This window comes from Hemibagrus wyckioides, linkage group LG02 (assembly GCF_019097595.1).
Source record: "Hemibagrus wyckioides isolate EC202008001 linkage group LG02, SWU_Hwy_1.0, whole genome shotgun sequence".
Classification (NCBI taxonomy): domain Eukaryota; kingdom Metazoa; phylum Chordata; class Actinopteri; order Siluriformes; family Bagridae; genus Hemibagrus; species Hemibagrus wyckioides.
In genome coordinates, this window is record NC_080711.1 from 4,028,928 (window position 1) to 4,048,927 (window position 20,000).

The 20,000-nt window shown below is 41.4% G+C and overlaps 2 protein-coding genes across 2 annotated transcripts in view; both read left to right on the forward strand.

Moving 5' to 3' along the window:
- Window positions 1-8,674, forward strand: part of map3k3 (mitogen-activated protein kinase kinase kinase 3) — a 30,923-nt gene extending 22,249 nt beyond the window's left edge. The window contains exons 13-17 of the mRNA XM_058411543.1: window positions 1-70; window positions 644-775; window positions 863-992; window positions 1,075-1,252; window positions 4,492-8,674. The exon at window positions 1-70 is cut by the window's left edge and continues 79 nt beyond it. Coding sequence (XP_058267526.1) covers window positions 1-70; window positions 644-775; window positions 863-992; window positions 1,075-1,252; window positions 4,492-4,720 — 739 coding nt within the window. The 3' untranslated portion in view covers window positions 4,721-8,674. The remainder of the gene's footprint in view (window positions 71-643; window positions 776-862; window positions 993-1,074; window positions 1,253-4,491) is intronic.
- Window positions 8,675-16,565: 7,891 nt separating this feature from the next.
- gfap (glial fibrillary acidic protein) overlaps window positions 16,566-20,000 on the forward strand; it is an 11,183-nt gene continuing 7,748 nt past the window's right edge. Inside the window, exon 1 of the mRNA XM_058405846.1 lies at window positions 16,566-17,086. Within this exon, the coding sequence (XP_058261829.1) occupies window positions 16,602-17,086 (485 nt within the window). The 5' untranslated portion in view covers window positions 16,566-16,601. The remainder of the gene's footprint in view (window positions 17,087-20,000) is intronic.

Here is a 20,000-nt window from a genome sequence, read left to right on the forward strand (position 1 = left end):
CGTGGACACTGGACGGGAACTGGCAGCTAAACAGGTCCAGTTCGACCCGGCAAGCCCGGAGACCAGCAAGGTAACCACACACACACACACACACTCTAGCCGTAAGCCTAGAGTGCATTGTTTTTTTTGCCCCCATGAGGCCACTGTTCTGGTATTTTATTATCCATGAGAGGACTACAAGCACACACAGCTGGTAAGTATTGCAGGAGTTTACTTTAAAGAGGTGTGTGTGTGTGTTTCTTTTTAGTTCTTTGTTCTGTCTAGGTTTCTCTGTACATGCCAGCCTCCTGCTCGCTTCTCCCCCCCACACTCTGAAATGTTTTCCTGTCTGCCATTGCAAAAACACGCACTGTCACTTCCTGTATCTGTGTGTGTGTGTGTGTGAGAGACAGAGAAAGAGAGAAAGCATGTGTGTGTGAGGAGGGTTAAGGGCAGGGAGTCAGGGGAGGTTGATGTGTTCTAACATTTAATTTAACTGGGCCTCTCAACACACACACACACACCTCTTTAAAGTAAACTTCTGTAATATTTACCTCGTGCTTCCTGTTCCTTGAAAAACACGTCATGAAACCTTGAGGAAATCTGTAGTTACTCTGTAAACACGTCACCTCACCTTCTGAGAAATGATTTTCTTTCGCTGCAGGAGGTCAGCACTCTGGAGTGTGAGATTCAGCTCCTGAAGAATCTGCATCACGAGCGCATCGTGCAGTACTACGGCTGCCTCCGGGACCACAACGAGAAGACGCTGACCATCTTCATGGAGTACATGCCTGGGGTGGGAGCAAATCTGGACACAAATCCAGATGTATGGACGTGTTTATTCGAAATAAATCATTCACGGGCCTTTTTCCATGTCCCACAGGGGTCAGTGAAAGACCAGCTGAAGGCGTACGGCGCTCTGACGGAGAACGTGACCCGCAAGTACACCAGGCAGATCCTGGAGGGAATGTCCTACCTGCACAGCAACATGATCGTCCACAGGGACATTAAAGGTGGACACGAGTCACTTTTAAGCGATATTTACCACATAACTGTATATACTGTAAGTAAAATTTCACCCTGGAACATGTTTAGGTGCCAATATCCTGAGGGATTCGGCAGGGAACGTGAAACTCGGAGACTTCGGGGCCAGCAAGCGCCTGCAGACCATCTGCATGTCCACTACGGGGGTGCGCTCGGTCACCGGGACACCGTACTGGATGAGTCCGGAGGTCATCAGCGGAGACGGATACGGACGCAAAGCGGATGTGTGGTAAAGCCAGAGATCACTCAGTGACATCACTAAACATGACCGCAGGGAGATCAGGGGTTTTTTTCATTCAGAATTGGACAGGAAGCTTCAGTAGGTAGCTGATACACTGATCAGGCATAACATTATGAACACCTGCCTAACTCGTCACACTCGCTCAAATCCTTACACTTGTCCATTTTTCCTGCTTCTAACACGTCAACTTTGAGGACAAAATATTGACTTGCTGCCTAATATATCCCACCCACTAACAGGTGCCATGATGAGGAGATCATCAGTCTTATTCACTTCACCTCTCTGTGGTCATAATGTTATGGCTGATTGGTGTATATAAACTCTACTGATATGTTTAGCTGAAATCTAACACACACTAGTTGTTTTGTACAAACGGCTTCACTACACACTGAAGACATGAACTGTGTTTTATTAGATGCGGAAGTGATGGAAAACCGAGTAAAGGGTAAAATACGGCAGAATCTATATATTGAAACCCTCAGCCCTCATCGTTAGCCTTCATCTTTAGCACAAAACCAAACAAACTCCCATATTCAGGCGCGTCGAACATGAGTACAGCTCTCAGAGCAAGTCGTTACGTCTGTGATGTCACTCCTGGAGGATCTGATAAAGCTGTTCATCTCAGGGATCCTGAGTACTTGCTTGTGTAGTTGAGTAAGAGAGAGAGAGTGTGTGAGAGAGAGAGAGAGAGAAAGAGTGAGAGAGAGATTGTGTGAGAGAGAGAAACAGAGAGAGAGGGAGAGAGAGAGAGTGTGTGTGTGAGAAAGAGAGAGTGTGTGAGAGAAAGAGTGAGAGAGGCAGAGAGAGAGAGTGTGTGTGAGGGAAAGAGTGAGAGAGAGAGAGTGTGTGAGAGAGAGACAGAGAGAAAGAGTGAGAGAGAGAGAGTGTGAGAGAGATAGAGAAAGAGTGAGAGAGAGTGTGAGAGAGATAGAGAAAGAGTGAGGGAGAGAGAGAGACAGAGAGAAAGAGTGGGAGAGAAAGACAGAGAGAAAGAGTGTGTTTGAGAGAGAGAGAGAGAGAGAGTGTGTGAGAGAGAGAGAGCGAGAGAGAGAGAGTGTGTGTGAGAGAAAGAGTGAGAGAGAGAGAGAGTGTGAGAGAGATAGAGAAAGGGTGAGAGAGAGAGTGTGTGTGAGAGAAAGAGAGAGAGTGTGTGTGAGAGAGAGAGAGACAGAGAAAAAGAGTGAGAGAGAGAGAGAGAGAGAGTGTGTGAGAGAGAGAGACAGAGAGAAAGAGTGTGTGAGAGAGAGAGAGTGAGAGAAAGAGTGAGTTATAGACAGAGACAGAGAGAGCGAGTGTTTTAGAGAGAGAAAAAGAGTGAGAGAGTGTGTCAGAGAGAGAGAGAGAGAGAGATGTAACAGTGTCTGTAACCTGGCGTATCACATCAGTAGAGTAGTTCCTGTAGTAATGTATTAGTGTGAGTCTGTGGGCTGAGATCGAACCTGATGGCTAGGAATGTTTAAGGAGTTAAAAATCAAGACGAATAACATCAGTTGAAGGGGAATTCGAGGCCATCGAGCTATTTTTACTGCCAAGAAGTAAATACGGAACTTTCCCGCATAGTTTGCCTCGGGAGGAGGAGTTCACCTGATGTCCAGGGATTTTCTCGAAAGCTCCCATTGGACGTGGGCTCATCAGAAGAGGCCTGTGATTGGCCGAGAGCTGGCAAGATGGATCGTAGCAGTGACCCGGAATGTTCTGAGCCTTTAGAGTCCGTTTTAGGAATCTCATCAACTTTCTGTCTCTCTCTCTCACACACACACACACACACACACACAAACACAAATACTCTCGCTTGTGCTATCAGTGTTCAGCGCTCCAGCCAGTAAAAACACTGTATAATTGTCAACAGTTCTGCCAGGGAAAGTTTCCACCAAAACATTCCTGCTCAGCCTCTGCCCTGGAATAAGTCTCTACTCGACAGCTTGACGTATGCGTGCTCCATCGTACCGTTTCTCTCTAATAAGCTCAGTGTGTCTCCAGTCAGGTGTTTCAGCGGAGGGACCGAAGGGGTTTATATTAAAACACTCACTCTAACATGCTTTAACATGGACTCCAGAGTGGACACTCCATATGCTATAAGGCTTATAATAAAATAAAATAGGGGAAGTGCTAGCTCAGTGGTCAGAAGGTTGTGAGTTTGAAGACCAGGCCCACCAGGCTGCTGATGTTGGGCCCCTGAGCGAGGCCCTTAACCTTTAATTGCTGAAATGCATTAAAACGGAAGCTGAGAGAAATATAAGTCACTCTGGATGATGCTGTAAATGGAAATCAGTTTGGATCGCTAACTGTGTTGAAGCTTCCTGTAAGTTTATGAGAAAGTCTTTAGGACACAGTTTCTGCTTCCTGGTTCCTTGTTACATAATAAGTGAGAATGTTATTTGTTTGTTTGTTTGTTTGTTTTTCCCCAAAAAAACTTCGAGAGAAAAAAAAAAGTGTGGTGAGAAAAAGCGACTGCTCACACTTAGCTTACAGCTAAAAGCTAAAACTTGCTTCTGAGAAGCTTCAAGGTGCTCAGAGTCTCGTGAATGATTATTTTCTTCATGCCCCTGTGTTATATATTCCTTGCGGATGAAGGGAATTTGCCGTGACGTGATGTTTGCTTATTGACGTGAGCTTCTTACTGTCATGTTAGCTAGCTTGTAATACAGCTTATTCCTGGAGTGTAGGGAGGGTCGGAGTACGTCTCAGTCGGCTCGCTAGCTCCCTAGGGGCTCAGTTAGTGGTTAAGCACTAGTAAGAACCATCGCTACACTTTAGGACACTGATGACTAGCAGTGTCCAAAAAAAACCCCAAATATTTGGTTTTTATTTATATGTGTTGGCTTTCTGCAAACCGTATATAGAACGTCAAATAAAGGACGTAATCATTTGGCAGCTACAACAACCGTATCAAGCTACGAAGGCGGCTGAGAGTTTTGGGTCGTCCACCATTTTTCAGAAAAATATGAATGACGTCATCATTTCCAGTAAAGGAAGATACTGGGCATTGATGCTCCCTGGTTTATGTAGTGGATTGTGAGGAGCGACTGGATGTTCACTGGAAGGATGCTGTAATTGATAGAGACACTTATTACTACTTGTTGTAAAGGGGCTTCCTGATAACTAGGGCACTAGGGATCTGATTGAGACACTCCCTCAGTCTGTGACACAAAATACTGCTCCATTTCCGGTGAATTGCACTGATAGATTTTGCCTAATGTGTACGTGTGTGTTTTTGTGTTAATCAGGAGTCTCGGCTGCACCGTGGTGGAGATGCTGACGGAGAAGCCGCCCTGGGCCGAGTACGAGGCCATGGCAGCCATCTTTAAAATTGCCACTCAGCCCACGAACCCGGTGCTGCCGTTGCACATCTCAGAGCAGACCAGAGACTTCATCCGGCGCATCTTCGTCGAGGCCAAACTCAGGCCGAGCGCAGAAGAGCTGCTCAGACACCCGTTCTCCCAAATCTTCTGCTGAGCGAGCTCTTCACCTGGAAAGCCGTATTTATGACACGCAGAGTGACCACAAAGCAGACCGAAGCACAAGAGCTGGGAATCATCCAGCCAAGAGCTGGTGTTTAATTAGTCCTTTAATGGTGTTGTCGCAGTACTCAGTTTCTACCAGCAGGGGGCAGTGTGCTAACACCATCTTCAAATCAATACTTGGGCTGCGAAATATGAATCAAATACATTATTGTGGTTATATATTGAGCTGCAGAACCTGATATATGACTGTTAAAGATTAATCAGAACACAATAAGTCATAATATTGATAGCATGAGATCTGTCAGGCGTCTTGTGATTAATAAACCATGTATTGTGCAGCCTACGTCTTCCAAAGCCGAGGGTCTCGGCTCTCATAACTGGATTGATACTACGATCCGTAGCGCTGATCTAGCTCACCGGGTCAGTCACGTTAGCGTCGTGTCAGTCGTCAGAGAGGTGAAGCTACAGGCTGCGTTTCAGTCGTGAGCTTTCCTTTCGCTCACAGTCCAAATAAACACTCTCCGTTAAAGGGTGTGTAGATACCTGACACTTTTCTCTTACTGCCCGGACAACCCGTACGCTTTTTGAGGCAAAACTGTAACTGTAACCTCGCGGCTTTAAATCCTCGCGAGTCTCAGGATAACATCGTGTGACATGATTCAGGGGAACATTTGAGTTAGAACCTCCTAGCAGTGGTGAGCTTCTTCAACTAGCTGGCTTAACTATTAGCTAATATATTTTCTGGACTATAAATGCACTATAAGTTTGCCTTTTACTTCAATTCTATACGTTATATCGATTATTAAACCCTGTTATTGATGCTTGCTTGTTTTCTTAAACACATTATAATATAGATTATATCCACACGCTACACACTACAGATGCAATCTCTAGAGCTCGGAGGTGTGGAAACACTGGTGCGTTTATACTCCAGAGAATATAGTAGCTGATGGGCTTGTGGGATACGACGACTTCATCCTCTCCACGTCATTCGATTACCATCTGCCTTAAGTAGGCATTAGATTGCGCCAGGATGTCTCATCATCCGAAAAGAATAATCAGATCGAGCCGGATGAAGAATATCGCTTTTCCCTTTCTGTAATCCTTTTCCTTTAATTGTACATGGCGGCTCATTTTCTGCCTCGTCTGCCAGTCCTGGACGATTACAACGTAAAATTATATATATATATCAACTCTATATCAAAAGGACAGGAGTCTGAATCTAAATATTCCCAGCTGTTAATGGAGACTCTTAGAGGTTTTTCAGTTCCTTTTACAGTTGCCTCAAATCGCTAGCAAGGTATCACGCCTTTCACTAACTGAAACGTGTTCTGATATCCGGTGTTTGATTTTTAATTTTTATTATTTTTTTCTGAGAATAAGCCAAAGAGCATGAAATCTGCCCCGAATTCTCTCCAGTTCCTTCAGGCAGTGGTGTTAAAATCCTCCTATTTAATCCAGGTGGAGATTGTGCCTTAAGTGTCCAATTTTTATTTTTTATTATTTTATATTATTATTATTTTTTGTTTAAAAAAAAACTCTGATGCACTTTTGTATAAATGAATGTTTTGGGTTTTCTTTCTTTTTTTTTTAATATTTACCACATTTTTATTTTTTCTTGCCAAAGTTTCCATAATGTGAAATCTCTTTCACTTTTATTTATATCCCAGTGCTCAGCTGTCTTTTTTTTTTTGCATACACAAATATTCATGTACAAATATATTTTTATATCGATTTTTTTTATACATGGAGACAGAACGATACTTTTCGGGATACGGAAAAAAAAAAAAAAAGACGAGACGAGGCGAGACGAGGCGGTGTTAGAAACCCGAATCTAAGAGAAACAATGTTAGCAGCTGGTTTTGCAAAGACATTTCTGAGCGGGGAAAAAAAAGGCGCTCTGGTGGTTCGACCCAAGCAGAAAAGCCGAGTGGATGTGTGTGTGTGTGTGTGTTCTGGAGAACAGAGTGATCATGAGATGTTTCTACAGAATGACTTGTGTTATAACGGTGCAGTTAACAGGTAACTTGCCCCTGAAGCTGATTGTGCGCCTGATGGATATTTTGGGACGTCGAGAAAAAAGAGAAAGAAGGAAGCGAGTGAGAGATTTAAACGGTTTTAGAAAGTCATGCACCTTTACAATCGCTTCATGGCAGCTGAAAGAAACCGAACTCACGACCTCAGTATTATCCGGTTCCGTCTGAGTGAGGAGACGAACATCCTGACACTTTTCTAGAAATTTCTAGAAGTAATTTTTCCAATTCCCAGATTGAAGCTTGACGGACGCGACTTTTCTGACAGAAGCAGGCAATTTTCAGTTCAATTTATTTGTATAGCAGTTTTAACATTGGACATTGTCTCAAAGCAGCTTTATAGAAGAAAAAAAAAATGATAGAGTTACTATTTCATCCCTAATGAACAAGCCTGAGGCGAGGAAAAACCCTGAAATGATATGAGGAAGAAACCTTGAGGCTCAGAAAGGAACCTCATCCTCGTTTGGATGGCACCGGGCTAGTAAATAATGTAAATGTTGACAATGTCCTTTCTACAACAGCACCCAAGAGCTCTTGAGGAACTAAGAGGTCAGTGGAGTTGACTTAGCACTAACTCCTTCCTGCCGAAAGCTGACTCATGCGACGGCAGTACACAGACGGAGTGATAGTCTCCGAGTGGTTCTATCCACAGCGCTATCTGCCCTCTTCCTCATACATCAGCTCACAGATGGCTATGATTGGCTAGAATCACTACGACTAACACGCCATCATCCTTCCCACTCAGACTCCACAGCCTAGTTTAGCTCTCTTCGCATCTGTGAGATCTGGAAAGTTCAGGTCATTAAACACGTTGCATGTTAATAGATTCTGGACTTTCTAATATCCCAGAACAGTTATATACACTATATTGCCAAAAGTTTTGGGACACCCCTCCAAATCATTGAATTCAGGTGTTGTTTTTCAGGGGTTGGGCTCGGCCTCTTAGTTCCAGTGAAAGGAACTCTTAATGCTTCAGCTTCATACCAAGACATTTTGGACAATTTCATGCTTTGTGGGAACAGTTTGGGGATGACCCCTTCCTGTTCCGACATGACTGCACACCAGTGACCAAAGCAAGGTCCATAAAGACATGGATGAGTGAGTTTGGTGTGGAGTCCTGACCTCAACCCCATAGAACACCTTTGGGATGAATTAGAGTGGAGACTGTGAGCCAGACCTTCTCATCCAACATCAGTGCCTGACCTCACAAATGTGCTTCTAAAGAAATGGTCAAAAATTCCCATAAACACACTCCTAAACCTTGTGGAAAGCCTTCCCAGAAGAGTTGAAGCTGTTATAGCTGCAAAGCCCAGGACAACTCCATATTACATTCATGTGCAAGTACAGGCAGATGTCCCAAAACTTTTGGCAATAAAGTGTATATTGGAAAAACATTACATACTCTTTTGGATCCAGCATCGAACATCTCCATCATCAAATCTAAAAACCTCTCTTTCCTCCATCTCAGCTTTCAGAGACCGCGTAATACTGAGGTCACGAGGCGAACGAACGTGTCGACGCAGGAGGACGCCAGAGCGCCGGGTTTCGCTCAGCTCGACGGTTTTGTTTAGCTCAGGGTTCGAGTGACACGTGTCCATCTCGAGGACACACAAATCGTCCGACCGATCACTGCTGGTGTTCCCATCTCCTTCAGCCAGTGACGGATTGTTTTAGCGTGGCTGCTATCGTGTTTCTGGCAGCTAGCTATCAGTTTCGTACCAATTTTTATTTGAGCTCCACTCTTCGAGGAGTGTTTTATTCGCTAGAGTTTCTGAGAACCCTGAGGTAAGCAAAAGACTATGAAGCAATAAGTGAATTATATATGATATAGGATGTATCATGACACAGGACTTGCAGTGCAAAGTCTTAATGTATCAAAGTCATTTACAATAAAAATAAATGTATGCTCTGAAGCTTGAACCCTTTTTTCCCTCTTCGATCGATAGATGGTTATTTCAGTATATGTTTCATATACATCAGACAACAGTGGACACATTTTAGGTGGAATTGTTAGAATATTTAAAGGCTAAAATCCACAATGAAATTTTACGATTTTTTAATTCTGAACAAATGCCTACAAGCCTTTTTAAAGTTTTGGGTTTTTAGCAAATAACTGGAACAAAAACTTGATATATATTTTTTATGTGTCTAGAATTTTACCATAAATTGTTAAATATTTTGGTTTAGGGGTTTAGCTGTAGCATCCTTTCACAATTTTTGATCCCTTCCATCTCTCTCCACCTATCCCTATCTTCTGCATCCTCAACACTAGCTTCATATCCTCATTTATTCCATCCATATACCTCCTCTTTGGTCTTTCTCTTTGCCTCCTGCCTGGTAGCTCCATGTCCAACATTCTCCTACCGATATACTCACTCTCCCTCCTCTAAACATGTCCAAACCATCTTAACTTTGTCCCCCAAACGTCCAACATGAGCTGTCCCTCTGATGTACTCGTTCCTAATCCTGTCCAACCGTCTCACTCCCAAAGAGAACCTCAACATCTTCAGCTCCTTAACCCTTGGATAACCCTGCAGAATGGCATAAATGTAGGTTACTTGTCAATTCCTAAGCCTCTAATCAGGATAAGAATGTGGTAGCTTAGTGGTTAAAATGTTGGATTACAGATTAGAAGGTTGTGAGTTCCACCAAGCTGCTGCTGCAGGGCCCCTGAGCAAGGCCCTTAGCCCTCAGTTGTCTAAAATGAGATAAAATGTTAGTTGCTCTGGATAAGGATGTCTGCCAAATGCCAGAAATGTAGGTAACTGGTCAGTTCCTGAGCCTCTGTAATTAGGAAAAGGATGTGGAAGCTAGGTGCTTAAGGTGTTGGATTGCTGATCAAAAGGTTGTGAGTCCAAATCCCAGGTCCACCAAACTGCCACTGCTGGGCCCCTGAGCAAATCCTTTGTTCCTTCAGTTCTATAAAATGTAAGTCACTCTGGATAAGGGTGTCTGCTAAATGCCAGAAAAATAAATATAGAATAAAAAAAAATTGATCCTTCTTTAGTGATCACAACTCTTTCTTACTGAAAGGATCTGAAGTCGACAGCATGTCACACTGATATGAACTCAGAGTGTAAATGTTCTGTGATATCAGATAATTTTAAATCCATGTACACTGACCAGGCATAACATTATGACCACCTGCCTAATATTGTGTTGGCCCTGCCAAAACAGCACTGACCCGTCATGCACTGTGTATTCTGACACCTTTCTCTCACACAGGCCACGTGCATCAATGAGCCTTGACCACCCATGACCCTGTCTCTGGTTCACCACTGTTCCTTCCTTGGACCACTTTTGACAGATACTGACCACTGCAGACCGGGAACACCCCACAAGAGCTGCAGTTTTGGAGATGCTCTGATCCAGTGGTCTAGCCATCACAGTGTGGCCCTTCGTCAAACTCTTCTTTCTCAAATCCTTACGCTTGTCCATTTTTCCTGCTTCTAACACATCAACTTTGAGGACAAAATGTTGATTTGCTGCCTAATATATCCCACCCACTAACAGGTGCCATGATGAGGAGATCATCAGTCTCATTCACTTCACCTGGCACTGCTCACAATGTTAAGCCTGATCAGAGTACATTCTCCAGGAATAATGCAAAACCTTCAGGAATAATGCCATGTCAGACACAGCCAGTGTGTGTGTGTGTGTGACAGCATGTTGCCGAGCTCCTTTGGCACCGGCGTCTCTGTCCGTGTTCATGTGGAGCCGATCCGAGGCGCTAAATAACCCGCTGACTATATGAATAGACTCCATTGTGGCATCTGTAAAGAAGCTGCTCGATTGATGCCTTTTCTGTCTGAAATAAAAGAGAGAGAGAGAGAGAGAGAGAGACGCACAATAGCGCCGGACGGATTGAGACCTTCACAAAGGTTCCTTTACGTGACGGGAGTAAAGGCGCTGTACTGCAGCTTTATTGCGCAGTTTTTTATCTCCACATACAGAGTGTTAGAGACTGTGGACTGAGTAACTCACATATATTTTACTATCGTGAGCAATACATGTCTCTTTAACATTCACAGACTTTCCAAGTAGTCAGGATCTTCTCCTGTATATATTTTAGGTCCCTTAGTGCTGGGAAACAGTTTACTAGGCAAAAATAAATAAATGAATGAATGAATGAATGAATGAATGAATGAATGAATGAATGAATGAATGAATGAATGAATCTGACATGGATGAAGACCGGATGATTAATATTTACACACACATGAATTTTTTTAGGTTTCTTAAACTGTAGATCTTACTTTTCCTAAATGAATTCTTTCTATTTTATTCCTTGCAGCAAAATGATACCACTTTTATTAATAAAAATAATGACATGCTTTTTAACAAATATTGTTTTATTTAATTTTTTTAAATTTTATTTTGTAATGTGTTCATTTATTTACTGACTTATGGCATGAGTGAAAGTATAGTGTTGAAAAGAAAAAAATATATAAAAATGGCAGAAATATTCCTCAAATTACAAAAACAAACCTGAAAATCTTTAATTCATAAAATTGCTTCACTAGCAAAATCTAAACAGATTTTTGTTGAAATTATTTAAATTGTATATAAAATAATATTCCCACAGTTCCAAATACAAATGTGAAAATATTTATTTATAAAAAAAATTAAAGTAAAGTAAAATCTAATCAGGTTTTTATATAAAAATGTATTTATTTATTTATTAAAATAATTATAAATTATTACATTACTATTATTATTTATATTTATTTACTGTTAAAAAATATTACATAACAAAAAATGCCCTGGTATTTTTCATCATATCACAGTAGGGGTGTACAAACTTTTGCACACAACTATATCTATTTGCTCCAATTTAAAGCTTGGTGAGGGGCACAATGTAAAGAGGAATAACTCTATACATCTGTTTAATGAAACATCACACACACACACACACACACACACACATTTATAGTTATATATAAACCTGTGGAATGCCTCCAAGAAGTCACTTATATCACGTCCATGTCTCTACAATCCGTCACTAACCTCAAAACCAGAGACTCGTCTGACACTGGAGACTCCTTCCATAAATAAACATCTCCTTACACACAAATTCATCACCGCTTGGCATACGAGCCGCTGTGATAGAAACTACAACATATTATTTAATGTGATACAAAACATCTGTCATTTGCAGCTGCTGCAGCTACAGAAAACGACTCAACACCTTCTGACCAATCAGACGCGAGCGTTCAACAGCGCCGTGGCGTGCCAGTTGCTCTGGCGAGAATAATAACTCGGATGTGTTCACGGCTCCTGTCTAATCTCAGCATTAGACTCCACCGAGGCAGGTATTATGTGTGTATCAGGGCTGCTGTCTCGCTCTTTGTGATCGGAGCAGGGTTTTAAACAATCCGGTGCTGACTCGCTTCATTCCCATCAACACTGCGCTCATTCACTGGAGCTTTAAATACACAGCGTGTGCGATTCGCTCGGACCTACCTGCTTCTTTTTAGGGCATTTAACAAGGACTTACTTATAGTGGGGTGATGATGGACCTAGAACACGAGACTCTTTTATTTACATAGCCATAAAACAAACTGAACATACCTCATGACCTCAGCAAGACTGAAACCCCTCAAAAAAACGAAACATCTTTGACATGGAAGCTGATATACATTTTAAAAACTGGGACCTGACATTGTATTAAACTTTATGTGATTAAATAACAGTATTTTTAAGGCATTCATATGCAAGTGCAATGGGAAATATTAAACAGTACTTTATTATTAAACACAAGCTGCACTAATATGAAATGTCTACAGCTACATCTCGTCCAGCATCTTCCACTCATTCACAGGTTTTGCTTCAGCAGAATATTCCTAACACTGTCGGATCCCCAGCAGCTTTCACAGTGACTGGATCTGCCAGGTGTTTTCTTTATCCTTAATCCAAACTACCTCAATTTGTGCTTATAGATCTATGTTTATATATATATATATAAAACTCTTCCAGTGTTACGGTCTTGGTGCTATCTGTGTGTGTAATCGATTGATTAACGGCTGAATATTAAACTGTGTGATGCGTGAAAAACGTGCGGAGGAGTCTGATTTGTCCATGGAGTCAGACTCGGTACTACACCAGAAAGGGGCGGGGTTTATTGAGTTATTGAGTTGATTTGAACAATTTGGCGATCTACTCAGAAGTGGGTGAAGAGACCCATGTTGGAAAAGCGACATGTTGGAGACCCCTGACCTAGAATACCAACATACACCGATCAGGCTTAACATTCTGAGCAGTGAGAGGTGAAGTGAATAAGACTGATGATCTCCTCATCATGGTACCTGTTAGTGGGTGGGATATACTGTATATAATAGAGTGGTGGTAACTCAAGTTGTTAAGGCTCAAGGTCGGTACTCAGAAGATCAGGGTTCAAGCACCGCTGAGCTGACCATTTTGGGCCCTTGAGCAAGGCCCATGCTGCATCATGGCTGAGCCTTCACTCTGACCCCCAACCCTCTAAGGATGGGGACATGTGAGAAAGAATTTCTCTTTAACATCTCAAAGTGCTTTAATTCTTATATTCCATTATTCATTTCTCGTATTCATTTCTCGTATCCCAATACTCAATAATACAGAATAAAAATATATGTTCATTTTTATCCATTTATAGTTACATTGAATGTCTACAAAACACATTAGTTTCTCACTTACATTATAGCAGCTATAAATGAAGTCATTCCTTCACTAGAGCCTCTTTCTTCTTGTTTCTTGAAGTTAATAAGTTAAACAATAAATACTGCTATCTTACTGCATGAAGATGGACAAAGACTTACTCATGTCCGAAAGAAAGCACTGACACTGGAAACTCCTTTCTCAAAAACATCTCCTTAACAGAAAACTCAAACAATTGAAAACGAACAGTAAAATCCCAGCTGCAGTCAGGGGTTGTTCACAAGCTCAGAAATATTCGCACCTCCCTGGATGTGACGTAGTAAATTCGTTTGTGTAGTATATATGAAAGAGTGAAAGAATAGTAAGAAACCAGTGTGAACTATTCCAACAAATCCAAAACAAACCTTTCTTTTCTAAAATTGTTGGACGATTACAGTCTAAACAGACCTTACTCTAGTGTTTATCGCTAGATAATCGATGCTCTGTTAGGAGGGGTGTACAAACTTTCGCACACAACCGTATCTGTTCCTTGCGGCTTGGTGAGGAATACAATGTAAAGGGGAATAACTCTATAAATCTGTTTAATGAGCTTGTGGTACAGAATCCCATCTCACACACACACACACACACACACACGTACACACACACACACACACACACACATGTACACACACACACACACACACACGTACACACACACATACACACACACGTGAATCAGCTGTTTGAACTCAGATGAAGCAAAGAAAGGAGAAAGCGTTGACTTTGGAAAATGCTAACTCGCTGGTCTGACTTGGCGGCTTTGAACTTTTGACCTCTTTTCTCTCTCTCTCTCTCTCTCTCTCTCTCTCTCTCTCTCTCTCTCTTTCTAAATGTTTACAGTCCAAAAGGTCTTCCCTCAGTTACGGCGTCTGAGGCAACCACGCTAACTCCCTGAGCAATCCGCTCTTATTAATGCCGCCGCTGCTCTAATCCTAAAGCACAAATCAGCTGAGGACGTACGCTGGAGACGCTCCATCACGCTAACCACGCTCTTAGCATTCACGCTGTAGCGCTCTCCTCACTCACATTGGGATTCATGGAAAAGCTCCTAGAACAAGACTTTCTTCAGGATCTTTCAGCTGCTGCTCACTAACTCTCATGTAATAGTCCTGCCATTTGACCTGCCAGCCATTTCTTCCACCTGTGAGCTAATTTGGCTAATCTGATCAAGGCATATCAAACCAGACATTACTAGTTGTCTAAGCTCTGTATTGAAATAGAGTATATTTATACGTGTAGCTTTGAACTAGAACTACAATGGGCATCTTTGACTCAGAATTGTGCCATTGGACCATAGAGCTAGTAATAAATGGAATACATTTGTGATTGTGTCACGTGTGACAGCCAATCAGAATAGCTCATGCCATATCATAATCATTAAATTGCTCTGCAGTAGCTACAAAATGGCACCAACCGTCCGGCTCTGTGGTCTACAGTGAAAAGCAGAAAGCGGCCGTGGAAGCCGGTCATTTTGACCGACCTTGGAGCTCTATTCCCTGTTTAATAGACCCTCGCTACATAAACATGACATATGCCATTTATTTAATAGCATAATCACTTTAAGTGTTGAAGCAGCATATCTGTACACTTCTAATGATATAATTACATTTTTTGTTTGTCTAAGGCTCCATGTTTATATTTGTTTTTGTTTTGTTTGCTTCTGTATTTGTTCATGTTTGGCACTTTTGTTTATAGTCTGTTGTTTGCTCATTGTTGTTTATTGGTGATTTGTGTTCTCATGTATGTCTGTTAGCTTGGAATGTAAAGTGCCCATGAGTTGTGAAAAGACGCTATGTCAGAATTATCATCATTATTATTATTATTATTATTATTATTATTATTATTATTATTATTATTATTATTATTATTATTATTATTCAAGAATAAATCTTGGCAACCTCGGAGGTGTGAAGTACACAAGTATGTGTAACTGTTCTTAATAATAACAATAAAACCACATGCTCACTGCTCTAATCTGACCTTTTATTATACACCAATCATCCATAATATTAATAAAGTATTTCTCTTTACCCATGTTTGTAGAAACTTCTAGAATATTCTATCATTTATTTACATTTTATTTAATATTTGTAATATCTATTATATATTAAATATAATAGATATTATGAGCCCCATGAACCTCTTCCTTCCCCATCCCCATGGTTTCAAGGTATATTATTTATTATTTATTTATATATTATTTATTTAGCATTTTTGAATTAAAATATGTAGATATTCCTACAGTGTTATGAGGAACTAGGGGTTAAAGCTTGAATTCACAGGAAGCTGGACCTACACCTTCGACTGTTTTACAGAACAGGAAAAATCTATAGAAAGAAAACGCAGAAATCTGGATTCCTGCTGTAAAATATGGAGGTGGATCAATGATGGTGTGAAGCTCCTGGTGTTGTGAAGTCTGATGGAATTCTACAAGGTGCAGGATATTTTAGGCTTTTTGGGGATTTTGGGGACAGAAAAAAAACCCCAATCAAAATAGCGCCAAATCAATGGCGGTCATTTCAGCCTCTGGGTCTAAAAATCTCCGGTCCACATGAACAAAAAAAGACATAAGACAAAAGGCATAAAGGATCACCCGGGATTCCTCTACGAGTCGAATGGAGCGTATCGCAAAGATGAGACAGCAGTTTAGTGATTCAACAAGTTTAGCCTGAGCATGATGTTTCCAGGATTAGCACAATGGAGTCGGCAGACTCGCAGTCTCTTTTCGACCAGCAGATTATGCAACTGCACCAGTATTCATTAAAAAATACCCACACACAGGCTCATGGAGACATGGAGTTATCCCAACATTTATACACAAGAGTGTTTCATTTCACTCTCACATCTCTCACTTTCTTTCTCTCTGTGGGTCTGAGTCTCTGTTTTTTTTTTTTTATTGCTCTTCTTGGGGGATGAATAGAATTTTTGTGCCTCCATGTGGCCCCACAGTTCATCACACACATACACACACAGAATGAGAAAGAAAGATGTTTGTCACTGACGGGACAGGCATAAACAATTCCCGCACAAAGAGTTAGAGTGACACACAACCCCTTATCCCCCACTTTCTCCCCTCCTTTCCCCTCTCCCGCTCTTTCTCTACCCCCGTCGCTCTATAAAAGCCTTCCCTGCCCTCACCCCTGGCCTCATTTACCTCTCATCATGGAGACCCAGCGTGTCTTATCGTCCTACCGAAAGCGTTTCGGGACTCAGAGCAGCCCCTCAGCCCCGCTCATCACCAGGAGCCTCGGGCGCCTGTCCCTCCACAGCACCCCACGCCACACGGCCCTGTCCAGCCCCAGTGTGTCCCGTCTGTCCCTGGGAACCGAGAGGCTTGACTTCTCAACTGACTCGCTGCTGAAGGCTCAGTACCGTGAGACACGCACCAATGAGAAGGTGGAGATGATGGGCCTGAACGACCGCTTCGCTAACTACATCGAGAAAGTACGTTTCCTGGAACAGCAGAACAAGGTACTGGTGGCCGAGCTGAATCAGCTGCGTGGGAAGGAGCCAAGCCGTCTCGGGGACATCTACCAAGAGGAACTGAGGGAGCTGCGCAGGCAGGTGGACGGCCTGAACAATGCCAAGGCACGGCTGGAGATTGAGAGGGACAACCTGGCAGCTGATGTGGGCACACTGAAGCAGAGGTGAGGGATGGAGTGGTTTGGTTGTGGCATGAATGGATTGAATGATAGTCGGTGAAGTGGTGAATGGATTGGTGGATAAATGTCTGAACAGTGTGTGGATGAATGGATTGGTGGGTGTATTGATAGAGGGACCAATGTGAGGGTGGAAGCATGGGAAGGATTGATGAGTAGCTGCATGTATTGGTGGAGAGATGGAAGGACAGGTAGAGGGATTGATTGGCTGTTGAGTGAATTGGTGGATGGATGAGGAAGGTGATGGATGGATGGGAGACTGGTGAAGACTTTGATGGAGTGGATAGATAGATAGATGGACGTAATAATACCCATCACATTCTCATTTTGCAGTCTTTTGCTAATACAATGTGAAAAATTTAGGTGATGATTTTTTGTCCCCGGTCAATTTTATGATTATAAAAATACATTTGGTTATAAAGTTTTCCGAACAGAGTTTAATGAATGAACTTTGGAATGAGTGGGAGTGAGAGATTTGTGCATTCCAGAACACAAAGCACTGGGGGAGAGTGAAATACAGCAGATGGGGTAGATGGGGCAAAACACCCTCAGAGGTCAGCAGGTTGACCAGCATCCACTCAATCTGTGTTCAGTGAGCAGTTGCCAAAGTAACAAGCAACTATATAAGACAAAGTGTAACGAAAACCAGGCGTGACTTTAAGCACAAACGTGATGGTGTAACATGCTAATCGCACTGCACTTGCTCATACTTTACACACAAAAGCCCTGACCCTTTATCAAACCTGATCCCTGAAGCTGTAGGGTTGGGGGGCAGGGAGGGGCGGATCAGGCTTGCGTTTGAAAAGAAAGGCAAGTGAATGAATGAAATGTGCGCAGGGGTATTGTGGCCTTCACAAAGAGCCTAAAGCCCTGTGTAGACGTCCTGCTGCACCAGCAACAAGTTGAATATTCTCTCAGCTACACTGGAATTAAAAATCCGTGCATCAATCTCTATAGTAATATAATTCAATTCTTCATCAATAAACCAAACATTTAATTCAATTAAATTCATTTCACATTAAATAAAGGATCTCCTGAATCTTATTTTGGCTTTAATATATATATTTTTTGCTGGCATAAAAAAGTATGGAGTATGGAGTCCCCCCTCCCCCCGTTATCCAAGCCTTCCCATTGGCTGAGGAGTGTTGATCTTCTTTAACAACAACTTTCTCTTCAATGGATCAGAACTCATTCATCAACTCCATCAACTCCAGTGTCCTGCACAGTGCCCTGATATGAGCACCAAGAAATATCCCGTTCCTCTGGGAGGCTTTTTTTGGTGATTGTTCTGTGCAAAAAAATTCTTTCTTTCTTTCTTTCTTTCTTTCTTTCTTTCTTTCTTTCTTTCTTTCTTTCTTTCTTTCTTTCTTTCTTTCTTTCTGTTTTTCTTTCTTTCTTTCTTTCCTTCTTTCTTTTTTTGGTGATTGTTCTGTGCAAAAAAATTCTTTTTTTCTTTTTTCTTTCTTTCTGTCTTTCTTTCTTTCTTTCTTTCTTTTTTTGGTGATTGTTCTGTGCAAAAAAATTCTTTCTTTCTTTCTTTCTTTCTTTCTTTCTTTCTTTCTTTCTTTCTTTCTTTCTTTGGTGATTGTTCTGTGCAAAAAAATTCTTTCTTTCTTTCTTTCTTTCCTTCTTTCTTTTTTTGGTGATTGTTCTGTGCAAAAAAATTCTTTTTTTCTTTCTTTTTTTTTTTCTTTTTTTATTTGTTTGTTTTTTTGGTGATTGTTCTGTGCAAAAAAATTCTTTCTTTCTTTCTTTCTTTCTTTCTTTCTTTCTTTCTTTCTTTCTTTCTTTCTTTCTTTCTTTCTTTCCTTCTTTCTTTTTTTGGTGATTGTTCTGTGCAAAAAAATTCTTTTTTTCTTTTTTCTTTCTTTCTGTCTTTCTTTCTTTCTTTCTTTCTTTCTTTCTTTCTTTCTTTCTTTTTTTGGTGATTGTTCTGTGCAAAAAATTCTTTCTTTCTTTCTTTCTTTCTTTCTTTCTTTCTTTCTTTCTTTCTTTCTTTCTTTCTTTCTTTCTTTCTTTCTGTCTTTCTTTCTTTCCCAACTGCCTTCCAAACCTCTGAATTTCTTTCTTTCCGAAGTTCCTTCCAAACTTCAGAATTTCCTTAAGAACTTCTTTCCGAACAATCCTTCTGAACTTCTTTCTGAACTTCCTTCTGTACCGCCTGCCAAACTTTTGAATTTCTTTCCGAACTTCCTTCTGAACTTCCAAACTTCCTTCCAAACTTCCTTCTGAACACCCTTCCTTCCTTCCTTCCTTCCTTCCTTCCTTCCTTCCTTCCTTCCAAACTTCCTTCCAAACTTCCTTCAGAATATTCAGTCTTTCATTTTTCTTTCTTTCTTTCTTTCTTTCTTTCTTTCTTTCTTTCTTTCTTTCTTTCTTTCTTTCTTTCTTTCTTTCTTTTCTAAGTAATTAATAAGAGTAATTTATGCACTATTATTACTCTGCTCTTAAAGTCTCATTACACTGGTTTAAAAAGACATGTCCAGTGGTATATTAAGTCCTGCGCTGCTGTTGCTATAGTGCTAATATCACTGTACTGCTGTTCAGGAGCTCTATTATAGTCTTAGGGACAGAAGTGAAGCTTTTTCTACAGCTGTCTACTTCCTTTAGCGCCGCTGTTCAGGGATTTCAGAAGGATTTAGTCGCGCTTGTCTTGGCCTATCTTTACCTGCCAAAGGCTTAGTGACAAGGTGCTTTCAGAGCTGATTTGTTGGGTTTGTGGCTTAGCGTAGCAGCGTAGCATGACAGTATTTGGGATTAGCATGAAGAATTTGAGTAATTAATATAGATAAAGTTGAGGTTCAGAGCAGATTTATAGCCTTACTGGTTTCTTGAGTATTATAAAAAAAAAATATGGCTTGGTAAGGAGATCTTTTTATTATCTTGTGAGAGAGTGAGAGAG